General features: G+C 46.6%; 3 protein-coding genes across 3 annotated transcripts; 2 read left to right on the top strand and 1 right to left on the bottom strand.

Moving 5' to 3' along the window:
• Positions 1-379: 379 nt before the first annotated feature.
• On the bottom strand, positions 380-3,220 carry med11 (mediator complex subunit 11). Its single transcript, XM_076040578.1, has 3 exons — positions 3,044-3,220; positions 2,441-2,571; positions 380-2,116 (listed from the first exon to the last, which is right to left on the bottom strand). The coding sequence occupies exons 1-3, from the start codon at positions 3,111-3,113 to the stop codon at positions 1,919-1,921; spliced, it is 399 nt and encodes a 132-aa protein (XP_075896693.1). The 5' UTR covers positions 3,114-3,220; the 3' UTR covers positions 380-1,918.
• A 122-nt stretch (positions 3,221-3,342) lies between these two features.
• Positions 3,343-15,401, top strand: pelp1 (proline, glutamate and leucine rich protein 1). The gene is made up of 19 exons (XM_076040575.1): positions 3,343-3,513; positions 3,713-3,777; positions 4,395-4,500; positions 4,653-4,802; positions 5,361-5,432; positions 5,540-5,599; positions 6,242-6,398; positions 6,471-6,603; positions 6,983-7,070; positions 7,766-7,854; positions 7,957-8,070; positions 9,003-9,153; positions 9,503-9,656; positions 9,752-9,807; positions 10,723-10,856; positions 11,117-11,219; positions 11,742-13,490; positions 14,257-14,586; positions 14,826-15,401. Exons 1-19 carry the CDS (start codon positions 3,373-3,375, stop codon positions 14,916-14,918), a joined length of 3,945 nt encoding a protein of 1,314 aa, XP_075896690.1. The 5' UTR covers positions 3,343-3,372; the 3' UTR covers positions 14,919-15,401.
• A 2,976-nt stretch (positions 15,402-18,377) lies between these two features.
• Positions 18,378-21,599, top strand: LOC142897861 (RNA-binding protein 4.1-like). The gene is made up of 2 exons (XM_076040485.1): positions 18,378-18,827; positions 19,266-21,599. The coding sequence occupies exons 1-2, from the start codon at positions 18,416-18,418 to the stop codon at positions 20,033-20,035; spliced, it is 1,182 nt and encodes a 393-aa protein (XP_075896600.1). The 5' UTR covers positions 18,378-18,415; the 3' UTR covers positions 20,036-21,599.
• The last annotated feature ends 205 nt before the right edge of the window (positions 21,600-21,804 follow it).

Genomic DNA, 21,804 nt, shown 5'->3' on the forward strand with positions numbered 1-21,804 from the left:
ACAAATTTGCGTCAGCGTTTTCTTCACTTTACTCAGTCGTCCTTCATCCACAATATGATGGAACGAAACCAGTTGAATGAGTGAAAGAGTGATGCTGATTTTGGTTTCTGCTCTAAACTTGCAATTATATCAATTATATCTTAAATTTGAAGGAAAACTACATCCCGTTAACGATAAATATATCTTTGTCCAACACTAACCGTCCTTTGGTGATGTGTTGTTGATTGAATTCTCACCAGTATAATCAAGAGTTGACGTGTTGTCGCTGCTCTTTTGTGGACTAAATAGTGACACTTTCTTGCTTTTTCACGTTTATTATTACTTGGCAATCATAAAATGAGTAATTATGTCACAAACTGCATCTGAGGTGCTCACAATCTTTTTTTTTCCCTTCACTTTTATTTACTGTATCTGGATGGACTTTTATTTTTTGGAAGATCCATACAAATAAATGTTACTGCAACACATACTGGTCAACATGTTACCCATTTATTTGAAAAATGTTGGTGTAAACATGATACTTGTAAGGAGGGCTGCACGATTGTGTGTGTGTGTGGGGGGGGGGGGGGGGGGGGGAGAATCACAATTTTTTATTGTTTAGAATTGATCACAATTTTTTTTTGAAACAAATACTTATTACAATTATTGCCCGTAACAAAAGAACAGGACCACGAGGATATAGTAGTGCTGTGTGCAAGATTGGCACATGGAGACGGAAGAGGATTAGGGCCAGAAGAAGAAGGAAAGCAATCCTCCAGGAAGGATGCAGGATGTGCAGCAGTCGAACCTTCGGGAGTAAAGTCGACGTAAAGAGGAAACTGGTTCCCCACTAAACTCGTGCTCAGAGCCTTTCGACATTTCAACTTTAATCTCAGAATTTCAACTTTATTTACGTTGACTTTAATCTTGAATGTTTTTTTTTACTTCAATCATGGGACTTTATTCTCAAAATGTCCACTTGAATCATGGACTTTTATCAACTGTATTCTCAGATTTTTTTTCTTAAATCACGAAATTTCAACTTCAATCTCGACGTTTTTTTTAATGATTAATTGTGTAGCCCTACTTCTGAGCCAGTGTTCCTCCTCAGGCTGTGTGAGGCTTGTAGTAAACCAGCCTGACACTGTTATAGATGTATACAATTTGAATGAATAAAATGTATCAACAAGAGAGAGGTTGTGCGCCAAGTCATTTATTTTTCTCTTCCAAAAAAACAACAACGTTTCCTTTGTAAGAAAAGACTTTGCATTGTGTAATGGAAACCTAAAGTCATACAAGTTAAAACAAAAAACAAAACAATTCTTCGTTAATATAGTTTTCTATCTTTCTGCACTATACCATTGCTGCTGGAATTATGCAAATGTTCCCATTGTTCTGTTCTATTCTGTTTCTTTGTTTAAGCTGAAAATGTCTTTTTTGGGTTGCACTGTGAGCGATGTGGTGCTCACAACACAAACATCAGCAGAGCCTTGGAGACACCTGACACCGAAATGATGTAAAGGAGGCTCCGTGCGCTGACTGTCGGCTCAGAATTCAAATCCATAAAACCTGCTTCCTTAATTCTTAGATTTGACAATGTTGTGCGTCAAAATATACCTTGGTGCGAAGGCGAGAGTATCACTCTGACATAATGCATAAGTAGCAGAAAACTCTATTTGTTAAATCAGTCGCAATCTCTTTCTTTTTATCCACGTTTTGATGGGCGACGGTAAAGGATGAGTGAACAGATGGCAGGCAAGAAGAAAAAAAATAAAGGCGTGCTTGCAAAGCACTGCACCTGGAGTAAGAAAGTCCAAACACACGTCCTTTTATCTGTGGTTGTCGCAGTGCTTTGCAGTTCAGTCAAAGACTTGGACAGGACAGTCACAGCCACTAGGTGTCGCTCGCTGATCAGCAACATTTCCTTTTATCACATCTGCTACTGCTGCTGCTGCTGCTGCTGCTGTTGTTGTTGTTGCTGCTGCTGCTGCTGCTGCTGCTGCTGCTCCAACATGACCTCACAGGTCCGTCCCAGTTCGCCCAGTTTCACCTTGGCATACTCGGCTCTGTTCAGGGCCATCTGACAGTCCTTTCTGGCTGAGTACGTGGAGCCTTCATGAGGCTGACCAGTAGCAACCTGTTGAAAATGATAGGAGGAGATTTTACATCACTGACTTGAGTTTCATGCTTACTGTCTGTGGCAATCTCACAGTAGGATTTAAAATATATATATATATATACTTTTAGCAACAATGATATAAATGCCTTTTAAATGACTCTGTTTCACTCGTCTATTGGTTGCTGCCTTTTGTCCCTGCCCTTGAAACAAACCTCTTGATATTTTCTATCCACAAAGCACAGGGCTGCAATACACCGTGCAGCACAATGCATTCAAATGCAACAGGAAGCTGGTGTTTTCCTGTCAGACACGGGCTCCTGTCGCTCTGTGTGACTGACCTACCTGCGTCAGGTAGCGGATCTGGCCACTCAGTTCACTCTCCACCCGGTTGACAGAGCTCTGGAACTGGACCAGCTGTCTGTCTAGGAAGCTGGCATTGTGCTTGTCCTTGGAGAGCTCCAGGATTATATTACCTGCCCGTGGGAAGCAAACCGCAACATGTGTCTTTGAGAAAGATGCAACAACAACCACAACAACAACAACAACCACCACCACCACCACAACAACAACAACAACAATTCAATCCGGATGGTTATTGTTTAGTACTAAAAAAACAAAAAAAAACAAAAAAAAAAAACAAGCGTCATATATTTCACCAGCCGAGTCAACTCCCCCCACTTCAGGATATTCAGCGAACATCTCGCACCTTTTGGCCGTTTAACGGCGGAGGTCGGTGAGTTGATGATACCTGCGGAAAAGTCTGCCGTACTTTTTTCTTTACTGAACAATACCAGTTCTGATTGAAGCGGTGTTGCTTTAGTGACGCCGCTACAGTTTGATGCAGTCGGGCTGGGGGCTGGGAAACGAGCGACTATCGATGATGGAACCTGATCTCAAACCCCGGCTTGATTGTGATTGTGATTGTGATTGTGTGATCTCACTCACCGGCGCACTGCAGGATCATCGCTATCTCCTTCTCCACATCCTCCAGGGCTCGGAGCCGCTCATTCGCCATGCGAGCAGCTCTTTAAACAAAAAGGTTTATAAAAACGTAAGCGTACTAAATGCTGTATTATACATAAATCAAGAAAAGTTATCCAGTGAGGGGTAAATTCCTTTTTTTGTGTGTGTGTGTACCAAACTGAAACGGAGCCCAATTCAAGTCGGAGATCCACACAACAATTCAGGGACAGCGCGCGCGATTTTCGACGTCACTCCGTCCGTCCGTCGCACATGAGTGACGTCACGGCTGGCAGACGAGAGGCAAAAGAAAGATGGCGACCTCGGCTTGGCTGCGTGGCCCGTCCGCTATGCGGCTAACTGAGGGTTTAGCGTCGGTTCTGAAGGAGCAGCGGCCCGAGCACCTGCCCGCCCTGCTGGCCAGCTACAGGGAGCACGGGGTCTTCCAGACACAGGTACGACTGAGGCCCCCGGAGAGACGCGTTAGCTCGGCGGCTACCTCACCTGTGTGCTGGTGGTGCGGCTGCGCGAGGCTTTGTCGCTCGGCACGCTGTCTACTGTGTATCCCGAGTGCTGGAGATGCTGAGGTGATACTTGAACTCGTCCCCTTCTCCTTTTTAATTCACGGGTTGTTGTTTTTTCTTGCTTGGGCAGAACGCAAGCGCCGTGAGCGGTCTGGTGGGCTTCAGCAATGCCAAACTGGGCTCCAGCAAGACCAGGTGAGACGCGTGTGTGTGTGTGCGCGCGTGCGTGCGCTCCGTTCTGTTGGATGTTCTGCAATTTGTTGCCCCCCAAGATACGAAATGAACTGGGCCAAGAAAGTAGTTTCCAAATTTAGGATCAATAAAGTACATCTGTCTGTCTGTCTGTGAAAGCGTTTGGTTTCTCAGAAGCACCTTAATACTTGGAATAAATTACAATCAGAACTTTAATTTAAAAGTGTCTAATATTATCATTATTATTATTATTATTATTTTATTTTTTAAATATTCTTCATATTTTTTTGACACGTGGACCCCACACACACACACACACAGTGTAAAGGATAGAATGGAAGTACCAGAGAGTAAAAAGAGTATAAAACTACGTCAGAATAGTGCAAAAAAAAAAACCTAAAAAGTGAGTGAGGGCAAAATTGCAAGAGTCCAACAGTGATGCCAGTCATGCTGTGAAGCGATGAAAAGTTATGAAATGCAAAAAAATGACATACAAGAGAAAAAAAGAACAGAAGGCACACTATAAAGTGACAGAGAGAGAGAGTGAGTGAGTCAGTCAGTGTGAGTGACTTCTCAGGACTGGTGGTCCAACCTGTGTGCTCTCTTGTGCTGGTGTCCAGGTTCGAGGGTCTGTGTCTTCTCTCCATGCTGGTCAAGGACAGCTCCAGTGATGTCTTCCAGCACCACTGCCTGTCCTGGCTGCGCTCGCTGCAGCAGGTCATACAGGTATGGCGCGCTTGACTCACTCTCCAACTTTTTCTCTTTCAAATGCAAGATTAAATATATAAAAAACAAAAAAATCAAAGCCCATGTGATTTCCTTTTCTTTCGCTTCCCTCCGTGATTCTCTGCCAAGCGTTGTGATTTCTCCTCTTGCAGTCTCAGGCTCCAGTGCAGACCGTCCAGCTCGCAGTGAACATACTGAAGGACGTCCTGCAGTATTCGTCCCAGCTCCCAGAGCTCGCCAGGGAGGTCGGCTTGAACTGCATTCTGGGTATCCTCACGTCTCTGCTTGGCCTTAAATTAGAGGTAAGCATTCAGTGAGTGCACTTCCCTCAGTGTAGTTGGGAAGATGCCTGTTGAGCCCAATGTGCAACTCTCAAGAATGTGTTAGTGATTGATTGATTTGATTGCCTGGGGCATTTCTGTGCTACCAGCGGATCAGTAGAGAAGAGGCTGAAGGGATGTAAAATATAAAATGTGCACGTTTTGGCATCACGCTTCTCATGCAGCCATCAATCAGGCTGCACAACTGCACTCAATAAAATCATCTTGTAAAACACTTAACATTTCATAAAGGTGCAATAAAACACGTGCTTATGTTGGCTGTATAGATGGATAGATAGATAGATAGATAGATAGATGTACTTTATTGATCCCGAATTGGGAAACTACATTGTTGCAGCAACTTAAAAAACAGTACAAAAAATAAACTATACAGTAGTTTAAAAAAAACAACAAAAAAAAACACTCAAATCAATCTATGTACAACCAAATGTAGATAACGAAATAATCCAACTGTTTTTACTCTATTAAAAAAAATAAATACATATATATTTATTTTAATTATTTGTCTTTTTTTTTCAGTGTGAGATGGCAGCCATGGAGGGGATGACGGCCTGCATGAGCTACTACCCCCGAGCGTGTGGATCCCTGCGGGTGAGATCACACTGGTTACATATAAAGGACGGCTCTGTGTCTGTTCACTAGTCGGGGGAAGCTGGATGAGATCAACCTAACGACCACTGGTTGTCTTTTTCTTCCAGGACAAACTGGGGGCTTATTTCCTCTCCAAGATGGACAGCACAAACAAGAAAACACAAGAGGTGTGCGACTGATCGATCTCGTCTCTGCTGCAGTGACCATCGTTTTTACAATGTTGACGACATACTTTTTTTATTTCATTTTTTATTTTCTCTGATCACGTATTTAAATGTCAATCACACACAAAAAAAAACACCATTGCACCTCCTTTTTTTTTTCACAAGATTTTCATCTTAACAAATAATCAATAATCGATTGATTGTCAATTAAGAATTTGATCCAATAAATTTAATTAGTCGCAATTAATTGACATTTTTTTACACTGTTATATATATATATATAAAATAGATGGCGTGGTGTATACCTTGTATACCTAGAACTTTTAGACAACTTAAAAAAAAAAAAGTTTTAATGTGAGCCGTTAGAAGTCAACTTCAAGTCGGAGGATGAACGTTTAGCATGTGTAAGAATGGCTCACATTGGACCCTCAACATTATTGAAGGTTTAAATAATGTCTTCCTTGCACACGTACACACACACACACACACACACGACAAACGAGCTCAACCTCCTTTACCAGCATTACATCTGGCAATACGACACAAAATACAATCATTGTCAACTCGTATGTGCCTTTATTATAACAACAAAATTGCAATTCCTACATGAGATTCCGAGCTAAACTCTCACTCTCACTCTGCTAGCTGGCCTGTCAGTGTTACGGGCGCCTGCCCTGCCTGGGGGGCCTGATGGACAGAGGAGTGGGCGCCGGCAGAGCAGAAGGCTGGACCAATCAGATCCACTGTCTCCTGGCCACGGCCAATAGCCAGCTGAGTCAGATCTACCAGGGTGCAGAGATGGGTACGTGGTTGCCGGACTGGAGTGCAGAACATTCTGGATCACGACTCTAATCCTGCTGCCGGTCGTCTGCAGATGGTGCGGTCCAGTACGAAGGTCCCGGGGTGGAGCTGGCCTTTCCTCACGTCGACCAATCGGATCCTCTGCTGCTGCTGCAGCTGCAACACAGATTCACAGCAGTCTGCCTGGCACTGAAACACTCACTCAGGTGCGAAGCTCATTCAGCATTCACACTCTGCTCTGTCTGTCCTGCTTTATTGAAGCGCAGCATGGGACAAATTGGGTGTTTGTGTCATTTTAAACCAGGGGTCGAGAACCTTTTTGGCTAAGAGAGCCAAAAAACAAAAAAATCTAATATTTAAAAAAATAATTTTGGTGAGAGCCATACAATATTTGTTATTTTTAATTAGTAACTCTTCATACAACTAAATAGAGAGAGTTCGCCAAACTGGAGTATATATCCTCTACCTTTGATTCCTTCCTTTTTCTGTCAGGATGTTTGATTTTTGATTTAAAAAAAAGAAAAAGAAAAAAGCCAGTAGTTTTACAACATGAATGTTTCCCTTCTCCCCCCCCACCACCACCAGGTTGGATCCCGGCTCAGCCGTCCGGCTCCCCGTCAGACCAGTTCTCAACCTGGTGTGCAGGACCCTGGCCGTCAGCTGCAAGAGCATTGTAGGTGGAGGGAGATACACGCGTGTGTAACAGACTGCTGCAGTTCAACACACTGGCTCGGGAGATCCTTTTGATCAGCGCATCAACAAATGGCAGACAACTTTTTTTTTTTTTTTACGAGAGAAAGAAATTCTAAAAAAAAAAAAAAAAAAAGTTAAAGAAGTTTCACAAAATACAAAGTTAAAAAGGTTTTTTTTAAAAAGCGGCAGTCACAGATAAGGGTGTTTAAATTGTTATGCAATGCTACACAGTATAATACAATGTAGCATAATTAGTTGCAACTAATGGAATGCAGAATATGACTTTATACAATTTAGTATATAATAATACTATCAACGGTAATAGTAATAATAATATCAATAACATAATAAAATCACAGTAATAGCAATAGTGCAGTATAACATAATAAACCATATTGTAGAATTAGCTACATACGGCCTGAGATGTATATGTGTATACATACACATGTGTATATGTGTATATATACACATATACTGTATATTCATATATGTACTGTATATACGTGCATACATGTGTATGTATGTATGTGAATCTCCATGAGTGAGTGTTATGACACAGTGCAGTGATTTGCTGCGGTGGTGTGTGTGAGCCGCAGCAGCAGTGAAGGCGGTCTCCAGGTTCTAGGCGACACGCAGGCAGACCCACTTTCAGCTGTTGCTCTCCGTGTGCCTCAGAATCTATCGGGAGACGGAAACCTCAAGTTGCTGATGCTGCCCGTCATCCACGTCAACACACTGGAGGTGCTGTCTGCCCTCATCGCAGTGTGAGTACCCACACACGCCTGGTTCTTCGCTGCACGGACCTTCTGCGGCAGGGTGTTGATGTCTGTCCCTGTCCCTGTCCCTGTCTCTGTGGTGGATGTCAGTGTGCGCAGTGGCATGGTGCAGTACGCTGCTGTGCTGCAGAGGCTCTTCTCCCAGACCCTGTCCGCCTGGACTCCTGCTCCTGAATCCAGCCTGGGACAGCAAAGAGCCTACAGGTAAGACTGCAGGTGTTCAGCGTGAGCTTCATTCAGTCTGCACAAGGTCTATATATATTATGAGTATTATTATTATTATTGTTAGGGATTATGGAAAATAATCTCATTGCGATTTTCTTTTTTCCCCTCAATATCGCGATTGCGAATTAATTTGCGATTATTTTTTTTAGGTTTCTCTCATGTTATTTTCCACAAACAAACAGAAAATGATACGTATTATAATAAACATATCAGATTTATTATACTCTTATTATTATGAGTGTTTTGTTTTTGCACCTTGGCTGTTTTGAGAGATGATTTTCATACCTTCACTCAAAAAACTGGGCCTAATATTTAAGATTTATGTATTTTAAATACATCTAAAATGTCCATGTATTTGGATTGCATGGCTTTAGTGTAAACATCCGAATAAACTTCATATGTTGTGATATTTGTCAGTGTAAAGCAGGGGTGGGCAAACTGCAGCCTGGGGTCCAAAGACACTGATATGGTTGCAACACTATTGTTCATTTTTTTCAATTACTATTCCAGCAACATGTTTTCTACACATGATAGATTGTTTCCTCCTGTGAGGTTTGCCACCAGAACACTGCATCCACCCGCTGCTGCTTATCAACCATAATTGATGTCCGTGAAGGTTGCTGGACCAAATAAGTGCTGTTGTTGGGCCGAGTTGAATAAATAATGGGGTGTGGGGGGGGGGGGGGGCATTCGCTGGATGGACCGCTGCCCCCTAGAGGTTTACAACTTCATCAGCAAAAAAAAAAGTGTCAGGGTTTGAACTTTTAAACTTTTTTGATTTAAAAATAAATAAATAAATATTGTGTGTGTGTGTGTGTGTGTGTGTGTGTGTGTGTGTGTGTGTGTGTGTGTGTGTGTGTGTGTGTGTGTGTGTGTGTGTGTGTGTGTGTGTGTGTGTGTTCACTCGACAGCTCCGTGCGGGTCTCGGTCTACAAGACCATGGAGCTGTGGCTCCAGGTGGCCGGAGCCTCTGCCGGCGTCCTGCAGGGAAGCCCCGCCCACTCCGAGCTCCTGTTCGCCAACCTGCTGGGCGACATCACACCCGGAGCCGACGCCGTCAGGGTGCGTTCAAGATGTCGATGAGTTTCACTTCAAATAGGCCTAAATGTGCAGTAGTGGCCCACAGTTCTTATAATACATGCATGTATTATAAGAACTGGATAGCGGCGGGCCGATTTTCCCCCAGTGGCCAATCAAGGTACTGCAACAAAAAAAATCCATAGGGACCAGGAGGTATTTTCCCCATTGACTGCAATACAAAAATAAACCTCCTGTAAAATGGTTGACAGCAACTTCACTGAAATGAATGAGACGGCACCTTGGACTCTGGGGGGGTCTCGGTTCGGCCCACCGCCGCTCCCTGGACCTCTAACGCAGCCGCTCCGCTCACTCTCTGTCTCCTGCCGCGCAGCTCCGAGTGGGTCTGACTGCAGACGTGGTTCCTGGAGGGAAACCTGGCCCTCGGCGGACCAAACCCCTGGTCATCGTGGACACGGCGGGCACGACGCTCCACAGGAAAGGAGACGCGATGGCCAATCAGGACCCGTGTCTGTCGGCCCTCAGCGGTGAGACGCAGCCTGGCTTCTGTCTGAGCGAGCCGACTCCTCCGACGCTGCGTTCAGAGTCACTCATTCAGTGGTGTGTTTTTGTCCCCGCGCAGCGCTGAGGCACATCATACTGACCAGCGGCACGCTGCTGAAGGAGGACATCCACAAGGTAACGCTGCGCTCATTCACACGCCCACTGGGAAGAAAACAAGGTCAAAGTTCAATCCTAATAGAAATGGGAATGTCGTCAAAATGTTTGTGGGTGCAAGTGGGAAAACTGAGTTGAAAAGATCATTTTAAAACAGATTGCGTTGGATTCCAAATGATTTATAATGACTTTATACTCGGATAAACATAGCTTTAGTAAAGCAGAAAGTGATAATAATAATAATAATAATAATAATAATAATAATAATAAATTGAATTTATAATGCACTTTACATTTAAGCAATCTCAAAGTGCTACAGAGACAAAGACAATAAAGAAAAAAATAGAAAAGAGTTAAATTAAAAACTATTCTAAAAAGGTGGGTTTTTAGGTACTTGTATTGATTTCAGCTCATCGATAGCAAAACGATGTCAAGCTTTAAATTGGAAGAAAATATGATTGGACCTGGCGCCTCCCAGTGGCTAAAACTGATGTTGCCCTCGCTGACCTCACATCACCTCAAGTCAAGGCAACAAGAATTTGAAAAGATTTGGGAGCCTTTTATAGACTTTATTCAGGACTTTGCTGTTTCTGATGAGCAGTGTTTGAGTGCCTGCACTGCAGCCGTGAACTGAATCCAGAGACGATTAGCTGCCAACTTCCAGAAGAGAAGCCGTGGTGTTGAAAGGCTCTGTTCTGCTGCTTTTCTTTCTATACTCGTACAAAACATGTGGTCTGAACTGCTTCGTAAGTCCGGGTATAATTGCAAATTGTATCACTTTGAAAGAGAGAAAAAAAAACCAAAAAACATAATAAAATACATATACATATGTATTAGATTATTTATGGTGTCTCATGGAAAAATGTCATATTCAGTGCATGCGATTCTTCTCTCTCTCCCCACCCCCACCCCACCACACTCCCCTCCCCTCCTCAGCGTCTGTGTGACGTGGTGCTGCCGCTCTGTGTGAGGCTGCAGCAGCAGCAGTCCAGCTGCAGCGGCGCCTCTGAGCCTGCAGGGGCCATCAGTGGACAGTACGGCAGCGCCCTCGCCAGGCGGGAACTTTACAGGTTGGGATTTTTACTCACGTCGAGGAAGAAAATAGATTTCACACCAGGTTTCCTGATTCAATGCTTTAATAATCGTTTAGGTTTATTTAATTTATTTATTTTTTAAATGCTTTTGATACATTTGAAGGTTCCAGTGTGTAATATTTGCCTTGATTTATGATTTTTATGTTGATAAAAGCTTTTTACACTGCCCATAAATACATTAATAAAAGTGTATAATTGCAGTACAAGTCAGTCACTGTTTGATTTTTTTTCCTCAGATTGTTGCTGGCTCTCATCCTGGTCCCGTCCTCCACTTGGCCTCCACCTCTGACCTGTGCTGTGTCCATCTTCACCAATGGACGTGTTGAACACAACCTCAAGGTGACCCCTTTGAGAGACTGACGGCATGTTTAAGAACGAGCTGCGATGGTGAAGCATTAAGAGCAGAGTTAATAAGTTTGAAAATCCCAGCGTCCCTCCTGAGTCACTGGTTGAGAAAATATGACAAGCAACTCCAAAAAGCAAATGTTACATTTGCAACATTGTTTTTGCATATGTGATGCGATGAGATCCACATTTTTACCAGTAGGATCAATTACAGGATGCCTGGTGTGTTGTTGAGACTGCAGGCCAGATTTCTGCTGGTTTGCTGCTATAAATGATCTAGTGGGGGTATTATCCATATTTATCCATATATACACACACATGTGTGTGTGTGTGTGTGTGTGTGTGTGTGTATATATGTGCATATTTCAACAATGTGATATATTAAATAGTCCTTAACTTTACACTAAGAATTTATAATACATTTTATTAAATAAGTTCTCTCTCTCTCTCTCTCTCTCTCTCTCTCTCTCTCCCTTTCCCCTCCCTCCGCCTCCCTCTTTCCTCCTCTCCTCTCAGGTCTCCACATTCTGCTCTGAGGCTCTGACCATCTGCAATGCCCTCGTCCACCCTCGCACTCCCTCCATCTCTCTGCCGCTGCCTCCTCTGGCCCTCAAACCCACCCAGACCTCCTCCTCCTCCTCCGGCTCGGTGCTGCCCAGCAGCCAGGGAGCCGGCCCGGGACTCACCCTGCCCACCACCCTGCTGGGAGGCCCCGCCGCCGCCGGGCCGCCCTTCGGCCCCCGCCACCCGCTGGGCCTGGGCCACTCACCCCTGCTGGACTCCCTGGAGAACCACCTGTCCCTGGTCCCGGGTCTGCCTGGACCCACGCTCAGCAGCACCGCCACGGCGGGAGGGGAGATGATGATCCTGTCTCCGCACACCGCCCACCACCACCACCACCACCACCACCACCCGCACCAGCAGCACCACCAGCAGCAGGACCCGGCGGTACCGGGCCCCCCGGAGGGCCAGAAACCCGTCTTCATGCGCTACGAGCGCGAAGAGGTCGAGGACGTGGAGATCTCGCTGGCCAGCGACTCGGACGACAGCGTGGTCATCGTGCCGCCGGGCATGCTGGGAGCGGAGGGCCGGCAGGACGAGGCCGCCGGCGTCAACTCCCAGAACACCGTCTCCACCTCCACCGCACCTGCAGGGGGCGCTGCGGCGGCGCTGGCCGAGGGGGAACCCGCGGAAGCGACGTCCACCGTCGACGGGGTTCCCCTCGCCAACGACCTCGCCAACGACCTCACCTCCTCCTCCTCCTCCGCCGCCCCCGTCAACTCCTTCCCTCCCTCCAGCGGCTCCGTGGTCTCGCTGGTGCCGCCGGGCAACTCGGCCGCGCTCCCAGGCGGTCCGCCCACGCAGGGGGACGCCCTGACAGGCGCTGGCAGGCCGCAGCTCCAGCAGATGCTGATGCAGAGCCCGGTCCCGGGTCCTGGACCCATCGGTCTGCAGATGCAGCAGCTGCAGAACCAGCTGAGCCGACACCTGCAGCAGCAGCAGCCGCCCGCCGCCAGCAACCAAGACTCGGGCGTCATCAACATCAACAGCACCGACGAGGAGGACGAGGACGAGGAGGAGGACATGGAGGAGGACGAGGAGGAGCTGGAGGACGAGGAGGACGAGGAAGGGCTGGACGAGGAGGACGAGGAGGAAGTGAGCGACTTCGGCGAGGACTTCTACGACGGTGAGGATCTGGAGGAGTATGACGAGGACGAGGAGGATGAGGAGGAGGAAGGGGAGGAGCTCCTGGAGGAGGAGGAGGACGGGGACATACCTCCTCTGGAGGGCAGCGAGGACAAAGCGGAGGAGGCGGGGATGGAGGAGGAGGGCGAGCTGCTACAGGCGGCCGTGCAGGAGGCCGGCATCGCCAGCTTCAGCGTGGAGGAAGGAGCGGAAGGAGGCATCGAGGAGATCCAGAGCGGCAGGGCGCTGTTTGGAGAAGACCGGCTGAAGGTGCAGGAGGTGGAGAGCATCGGCGTCCTGGAGGAGACGCGCGAGGGAGACGGCGAGGAGGACGAGAGCGAGAGGATGGACGACCCCTCCATGCCGCAGATCCTGTGTGTCACCGGCGGAGCGATGGAGGAGCGAGAGGAGGAGGAGGGGGAGGCGGAGGGGGAGGAGGGGAGGATGGTGGGAAGACAGGAGGAAGAGGAGGAAGAGGAAGGAGAGCTGATTGAGGATTCCAGCTCGTGGCCCACGGAAGGAAACGCACCCGAGCGGAAAAGCACTTGCGGAGAAGAAATGCTCGCCAACGAGCAGCAGGTAGGGGGCGCCGTGCAGTGAACTCCTACAGGCTGCCGCTGGCTGCCTTTCCATGAGCCCCTAGAACTGCGCAAAACCTGAATATGGCAATTAAAACCTGGTGATGGAAAATAGAAAATCAGATTTGAAGAGATTCCTCAACAAATTTTAATCAGTCCACCAAAACTACAGTGAGCTTAAACTCCGGTCCAAACTGCTCCAATAAACTGCACACTGTCACAGATTCATATGAGACCAACAAGACGATAATGAACCAAACCATTGAACTATTGAGTTATTAAGCAGTTGACCATGTGGGTGCAGCTGCTGCTCCAATGCTCCACCTTATTTCCATTCTAAACTGCAGATGATTGGCCAACTAAAGCTTCATCTTCTCCTTCAGCCGTCGTGGGTTGGTGGTGGTGGCAACTGGACCTCCAGGTGGAGTTCAGTCTGAGAGGCTCTCAGGGCTTCTTATCCAATCACAGGACGCCTATGTGTGAAGCTAGCTGCTAACAGCTAGCTGGTCTCGCCATCGCAGACTCCTGCTCTGATTGGCTGTCGCTACTGACGGCCAACAGGAGGCTGCAGTGTTGATTCTGAAGGCCTCAGGCAGATTTGATAGAGCTTGACCAGCACAAGCTAGCTGGAATATGATTGGATAAGAACTCTACTGTAGTGTGCTTAGCCCAGCAGTGAAGGCCTCGCTGGTCGGGACGGCCCACCACTGCACTATAGTGCTGAGGGAAGATGTTGTTTCTCCACTGTTGACTTTCTGCTCTGTCAGACCCAACAGGAACCAGGAACCCAACAACACGCACACGACGTTGCTCTCAGCGACGGCCCCTCACCCGGTCGTCACAAGGAGCAGCCTTCAGCCCCTCCAGATGGAGAGCCGGGTTCGGCAGTACCAGGAACCTCAGCAGAGCCCAGCACGGAGGAGCAGGAGGACCCGGACACTAAGGAAGGGGAGTTAATCAAAACGGAGCATCAGCCGAAGAACGAAGGAGATGACAACGGAGGAGGAAGTGAGGGAGAGGACAGTAAGGGGCTGAAGAGGAAGAGAGACGAGGTGCACGGAGAAGAAGATGCGGGGAAAAGCACAGATAAAAAAAGGGTACAAAAAATATTGTTTTTTACATTTTTGGATTAGTTTTATTCCAGTTTGTGATCTTGTTCAGTTCTGCCTCATAGCAGAAACTCAACCCTCAACACCATCCATCCATCCATCCATCCATCCATCCATCCATCCACCCACCCGTCCACCAACTCACCCACCCACCCACCCATCCATCCCTCTTGTGTGCGGTTGACTTCCAGACGTGTCTAAATCCCATCTCTCTGTTTGTCCCTTAGATGGATGAAGACGCCATGGCCTCCATGTTGGCTGATTTTGTTGCATGTCCGCCCGATGACGAAGACGGTGCCTCCGGGTCGACCCAGTCGTGAGCTCCGTCGGTCCAAGACGGATCGGATTTAAAACCCTCATGGACGCTACTGTGGTTCTTGAAGACCGTGTAGCGTGAGAAACATTTCCAGGGACAATTCTTCTTCTTCTTCTTCTGCATCATTGTGTGGTTGCGTCATGTTGCCAATTTCAAGTTTCTCGGGTGTGGACAACGTGGTGGTGGAAGCAGAGTGAGACTTCTAATATAGGACCTTATTGTCCTCGTCTTCTTTAATCCATCATGCAAAACCGGTCTTACAGTACAAACTGCAAGTTTTCTTGGATTTGTTTTAAATGTTTGTTTGTTTGTTTGTTTTGTCACGCACTTGTAACAAAAAGTAAAAGAAAAAAAGTCTGACTTATTGTCTTGGGTTTTGACTTGGATTTGATTTCGTGTATGTTTTCTTTTAAAATTGAATGTCAGTTTTTCTACGCTACAAAAGCAAACTCATTAAATGAATAGACAAGACAACACAAGAAAACACAACCGTGTTTTTAAATGAAGGTTTTTATTGTAAAGGCAGAAAAAAAACAACCCTACAACACCCTTTGTGAAAAACTGCCCCCCCCCACACACACACACACACACACGTGTTAAAACACAACTGGTTTATCACACCAGAGTTCAAGTTCTGTTGCCACACCCACCCAGGCCTGATTACTACCACTCAATGTATCCCTTAAATAGGAACTGGCTGACAAAGTGAAGTAGACCAAAAGATCCTCAACACCTCAACATCATGGCAAGAGCTAAAGCGTTTCCGGAACAAATGAGAACCAAAGTCATTGAGATCTTATCAGGCTTGCCAATAAAGTTTTTGGAATCCCGCGACCTGCAGCGAGAGTCGTTACCCACAAAATTACCCCAAGAACGCAGCAACCACATATCCAAGAGGTCATGACAACATCCAATCAACTGAAGGTCTCACTTGCCTCAGTGAAGGTCGGTGTTTGTGACTCCACCAGAAGAAAGACGGTGGGCCAAATTGGGCTGCATAGCGAGAGCTCCAAGACAAAAACCACTGCTGAGCGAGAACACAAAGGCGTATCTCGTTTTGCCAGAAAACATCTTGATGAGCCCCAAGACTTTTTGGAAAATACTGTACGGACTGAGGAGACCAAAGTTGAACTTCTTGGAAGGTGGTGGAAGGGGGAGGAGCCATTCATTTATTAAAGTCGGAGTCTAGACCAGGGGTGTGCAAACTGATTGAGGGCCACAGTGGGTTCTAAAATTTGACAGAGGGGCCGGAGCAGCAGCAGATGGATGGAGTGTTTTGGTGAGCCACCTCATAGGAGGAAACAATATATCATGGCATAGCATGTAGAAAAGGTGTTGCTTTAGTGTCCATTGATAATGAGCAAACGTGTCTTTGAAGCCCCACGGTATTTAGCTTTTTATTGAAATGGCTCTGAAAACACTGAGAACACATCATTTAGGACTTACTGTCTATTAATATAATTTCTTCAAGTTAGGCAGGCCAGATTAAAAAGCTTAACGGGCTGCATATGGCCCCTGGGCCGTAGTTTGCCCACGCGTGGTCTAGACTGAAGACCTTCCTCTTCCATGAAGCTTCCAGTGAGACTCAACTCACTGTCAGTTCAGCTGCTACAGGCCTGGACGCGGAGGGAGATCTTTCTCTCCCATAAAAGGGATTGTGTACAATCCATTATATGCATGACACTGACACTTTCTCTGCGTGTCCCTGTCAGGTGATGACCGTGTTGAGAACCCGGTCCCGAAAGTCTTGGAACTATAACTTCATCTTCACAGATCAGGACATAAATTCACAGCAGATCTTATGCAGATCTTGGACTAATGGTGGATTGTGATCTTTTAATTTTCCCCCCTTTCCCTCCCTCCTTTAAGAGAGGGATGATGGGGGTGGGGGGGATGTACAGCCTGATCAGGTGGGGAGGGTTTGGTCCGATCAGACATCCCACCCTCATTCTGCCAGTAGAAAGTAGTCCACTACCAGTTTTGCTTGAAGAATCATAAGCGTTCAATTACATAGTAGGGGGCAAACAACATAACCCGGACGTGGGCGTAGTTGGCTTCAAACCTCAAAGTAAGCCACCGACGCCACTTTACTCCCGTTCAGACGATGGCGCTGTCGCGGCAATAAACGCGGAAGCAGCGGCTGTTTGGCGCAGTCGCAGAGTCACGCAGCGCCATTTCCCTTCCATTCATCGGCGTCGAGGCCTACATCGCTTTTCGGGTAGGTTTTTCCACTATCTTTCGTCTTCTCGGTGAGGCTTTTTCAAAACCTAGGCCTAGCTACCCGTAAACAATCTAGGTAACATTAAGCGCACATTTCAATAAAGTATTAAGTGTAAAGTGCTGGTTTTCTGCTATAGATTCAAGATCTTCTCCACGGGCTCTTACACTGGGAACCCGCGGCCTGTGTTGTTAGCCAGCTAGCCACTAGCTAATGCTAATTGTTTATCATAGCACGAGAACGGCCCTTCCGGTGGTGCAGTACTGGGTGCGTGCAGTTTTAGAAGTACTCTAGTTCAAGTATAAATCAACTTTTTATTTTTATTTTTTATTTTTATGATGAAATATCTATTGGTATTCCTTGGCCATACATTGCTAATGAGCCGTAACCAGCGTCGCCTCCTGCTTGTTTCGGTCACGTGACATTCTCTGTTGCAGCTCCGCGTCCGATTTTAATCGTCGAAGCAAAAACTTGCGATGCTCGTTCAGTATCGAACTAGTTTGGGGTCTCCCCCTCCCCTCCCCGAGAGTGTCGTGGTGGTTAGCCAGGGTCTTGCAACCCCCCCATTATTTTAAAGTAAAAAAAAAAAAAAAATACAAATGAAGCGGTTCACCTGAAATACTGTAACACATTTTATTGGTTTAAACAGGGAAGTAAATCTACAAGCGTATCACGATACAATTCCGATTCTTGAAAGGGAAGATGCGATTCAAAAGTTGATTCTTGATTTAAAACAATTGTCGATTCAAATGATTCTCGATTCCGAAATGGACGCAGTGCACGGTGGCTCAATATTTGGGTGAATTGTGACCTCGAAACGGAATACACATTGTATGACGTGTTGCTTTTCATTTAGTGAAAGATTGTACCAACTGATTCCAATGGTGAAAACCAAACTAATACTAAGCTTAAAAAGTAATATTTATGCTCAGGCTGTATAAAAAAATAATGCTACATCAATATAATTGCATAAATAAAACATAAGCCCAGCTGACGTTTTTATCCAGAAGGCTAAGAAGACTAAATTGTACACACACATGTCACAAGTGTTTTGTATGCATTTTCTTTTCAAGATGGAAACGCTTTACGTATGTCATAATAATAAAGTAATACATTTATTGATTTAGCGCTTTTCAACGTCCTCAAAGACACTTTACAAAAGTAACTTTAAAACATATCAGAGTAAAGTTTGCAATTAAAAAAAATACTTTAACTACAATGGCTCCTTCCTGTTTGTCGTCGCACCACAGTTGATGCATCTTCTCTCTCCGTAGGTTATCGTCATGGTGAAAATTTTTATCGGCAACCTCTCCAGCACGGCCACGGCTGAAGAACTGCGGATTCTATTTGAGAAGTATGGCAACGTCTCGGAGTGCGACATTGTCAAAAACTATGGGTTTGTCCACATGCCCAACACGTTTGAGGCAGAGCAGGCCATTCAGAACCTCAACCAGCACGAAATGCATGGCTGGCCCATGAACGTGGAGATCAGCAAAGGGCGGCCCAAGGCCACCACCAAGCTGCACGTCAGCAACCTGGGCGAGGGCGTCACCAGCAATGTCCTGCGTGGCAAGTTTGAGGAGTTTGGCCAGGTGGTGGAGTGTGACATCGTCAAAGACTACGCCTTCGTCCACATGGAGCGGATGGAGGACGCCATGGACGCCATTGAGAAGATGGACAACACTGCCTTCAAAGGTGACCGTCCGCCCGGGTGGAGCCAAGTCGCTTGTTTGGCGTCTGTATAATTTACATTTGGCTTCATTTCTGTTAGAAGTGAAAACTTTTCCCACTGATTTGTCCTCTGCAAATCGACATTTCTCGACTCGGTGTTCTGAAAAATAATGTCTCATTACTGTAAAGTTAATCTTTCATGTCATGTGGTCCCTGGGGGGCAACCTGGTGGGGACCCCTGATCTATTCTATTCTACTACAGCCAATATACAAAGTCTTATTTCTTGTAAAACTGAGGATAATTTGAAAAAAAAAAAAAATTAAATTGCATGAACGAAGTCGCCTGCTGTGGTGGATCTTCTCAAATCCCACTGACATGCAGCGCGATGGGGGTGTGACGGCCCGTCGTCTCCATTCTCCACCTTTATCTGGAGAGTAAAGGTCTCTCTCTCTCCTCACTAGGTAAGCTGATGAGCGTCAAGCTGTCCACCAGTCGTCTTCGCACGGCGCCAGGAATGGCCGATCACACCGGCTGCTACGTGTGCGGCAAATTTGGACACTGGTCGAAAGATTGTCACAATAACAATAGTAGTGCGAGAGGTCGCAGTGGGCCGGGGGCCATGGCGGGGCCCTCCGACTGCGGCAGGGGCAGCTACGGCATGGCCTCCCTCCCAGAGGCCGAGTACGCGGCGGCAGGCGGCGGCGGCAGCGCCGCCGCGTACGGCAGCGTGGGCTACGCCGGCGGAATGCTGCCCCCTGCCCCCGGTCTGGGGGGCTACAGCTCTGAGCAGGTGGACAGGTATGGCAGAACGGCGGCGGCGGCAGCAGCAGCAGCGGCGGCGTACTACCCCGACAGGTCGAGGGCCTACGAGCGCGACAACGTGTACAGCAGCGTCGACTACTACCAGAAGTACAGAGTTTGGCCGTACGCTTCGGGTTACGGCTTCAAGGAGCGGCCCATGTCCTACATCCCGCAGATGCCGCCCGCCTCCTCGTCCCTCGCCAAGATCCCCACCAGCGCAGACCCGTACGACCGCCAGCCGCCTCTGCCGCCCTCGGCCGCCGCCGCCTACTGCGCGCAAGACAGCAGCGCAATCAGACGCGTGCCGGTGTCGGCGGCGAGCTACGCCTACGACCAGACAGGATTGTCTGCCGCGTCCGTCCCCAGGAGCTCCTATAACGCCGCCTCGCGGCCCAAGGATCCCTATTCGTCGCGCTATGCGCCTTATTAAAGCCGTAGCGACAAAGCTGAGCAGCGTTTAAAAAGAATTAAAATAGAAAAGTTCTCAGGAGGATACTGCGCTCTGAATGGGAACCGGTCAGTCTGCGCCATCATCATCCTAAAATAATATTTCTAGTCATTTGGAGTTGGGCACCCCCCGTTCATTTTTAAACTCACACAACTTAAAAGAGAATCCATTTCGTTGCCGGTTAATTCACGTAACCTATCAGTAATGCTGTAGTGAGACCAAAGCAGGCGGTCCGCCAACAACACCCCTTCTGATTCAGCAGGTCGACAACAGACAGACAATTTAAACCAGTTGGCTCTTCCTCCATGAACCTCTGCTGCCGTCATCGCACTGCGGCCGCTCACTCACGTTCAGTCGGGCATCTTCCAGCTCTCGACTGGAGGGGGTGCCGGGTGGGGGTGGGGGGGACAGCAGCATTGTCCCGTCGCACATCTCATGGACAACACGTTGTTGCAGCCCCAAACTTCCTTTTGCATGCACAACACGTCATTATCATCACACACATTATTTTTTATGGAGACATTTTACCAGATTTGGTGGAAATGTAGTCTGTGTGGAGGAAACTGCGCTTTCCACGTGCACGTGTATACGAGTTGACTCATTTTGCAGTGTAGGCCTTCAATTTGGATTGAAGCTGTTTTCTTTTTCTGTCTCAAGAAACATATTAAATTCACCTAAAGTTGTCTTCTGTATTTTGTCATTTTGCTTGATGCATTATTTTAGCAATGTATTTTCTGTCGTAATCCTTTGTCTCTCTCCTTTTTTTTTTAATGGATTGAATATTAAAACAAACTGTCTTAGTTGCAGAAATGGCTTCAACGGAGTCTCGGCTGGATTTCTAGACATTTTCGCTCAATTGTACAAATAAAGACAAACAGAAGATCTACCTGTTGTGTCAAAGATGTAGAGAGACGTCCTCTTGAGGGTACGTTTGCTGGCTACATGGAACTTCTGACATACACATCAGTTTGACATCCGTAGCACCTGATTGGATTCAACGACGAGGAATGTTGTGCGTCTTTTTTTGTTTGGATGCTCATTCAGACCCAAATAATCTTAAAACATTCCAGTTGTCTCAGTCAAAACGTGCGTCTGCAAAATGTTACACTACAACCACTAAAGCCTCAGCTATGCAGAGGCGGTTTGTTCAGCCAATTTAAAAATTCTTGTCACTTTGAGCTTCAAGTGACAGTAATGAGTTGCCGGTATCACTTATTAAAGTTCAGATAATTCATGATTTTTACCCTCAGTTGCAACCCCCCCGCCGCCAAGTTAACCCGCGAGTTAACCCGAGTTAACTTCCCTTGAATTTTCCTGTGGGATTTGTTCTTTTCCTTTCATTATTCTCTGTGGGTAGAGGAATGTGAGCTAGGATTTAGTGCTTGGGCTCTACAAGTTACGAGGCACTTGTTTTGTGGAAGGTGCCTTTTTTTTGCATTTGGTGGATTTGAAAATGTATTTTTGGTAATGGCTGTATAAACGTATCTGTTCAATGTATGACTGAAAATGAATGCCACTTTTAATAAAGCCTAAAACATTTTGGTGATTGTTTCTTTTTTGTAAGTAATTTGTATATTTATACAAGAAGTAAAAAAAAAAAAAGAAGAAGAAAAAAGACACCATTTCTATGTTAATGTGTATGTTACCTACAAGGTTGCTGCGTCTTGGGCACAACAGAGCACGATTTTAGTTCTTATTCTCATTCCCGTGTTTGTCGCGGCCTTAATTTTTTTGTCCAAGTATTCTTCTAA

This window comes from Nelusetta ayraudi, unplaced genomic scaffold, assembly GCF_046127955.1.
Source record: "Nelusetta ayraudi isolate G7.1 ecotype Tasmania unplaced genomic scaffold, CSIRO-AGI_Nayr_v1 ptg000061l, whole genome shotgun sequence".
Lineage (NCBI taxonomy): Eukaryota > Metazoa > Chordata > Actinopteri > Tetraodontiformes > Monacanthidae > Nelusetta > Nelusetta ayraudi.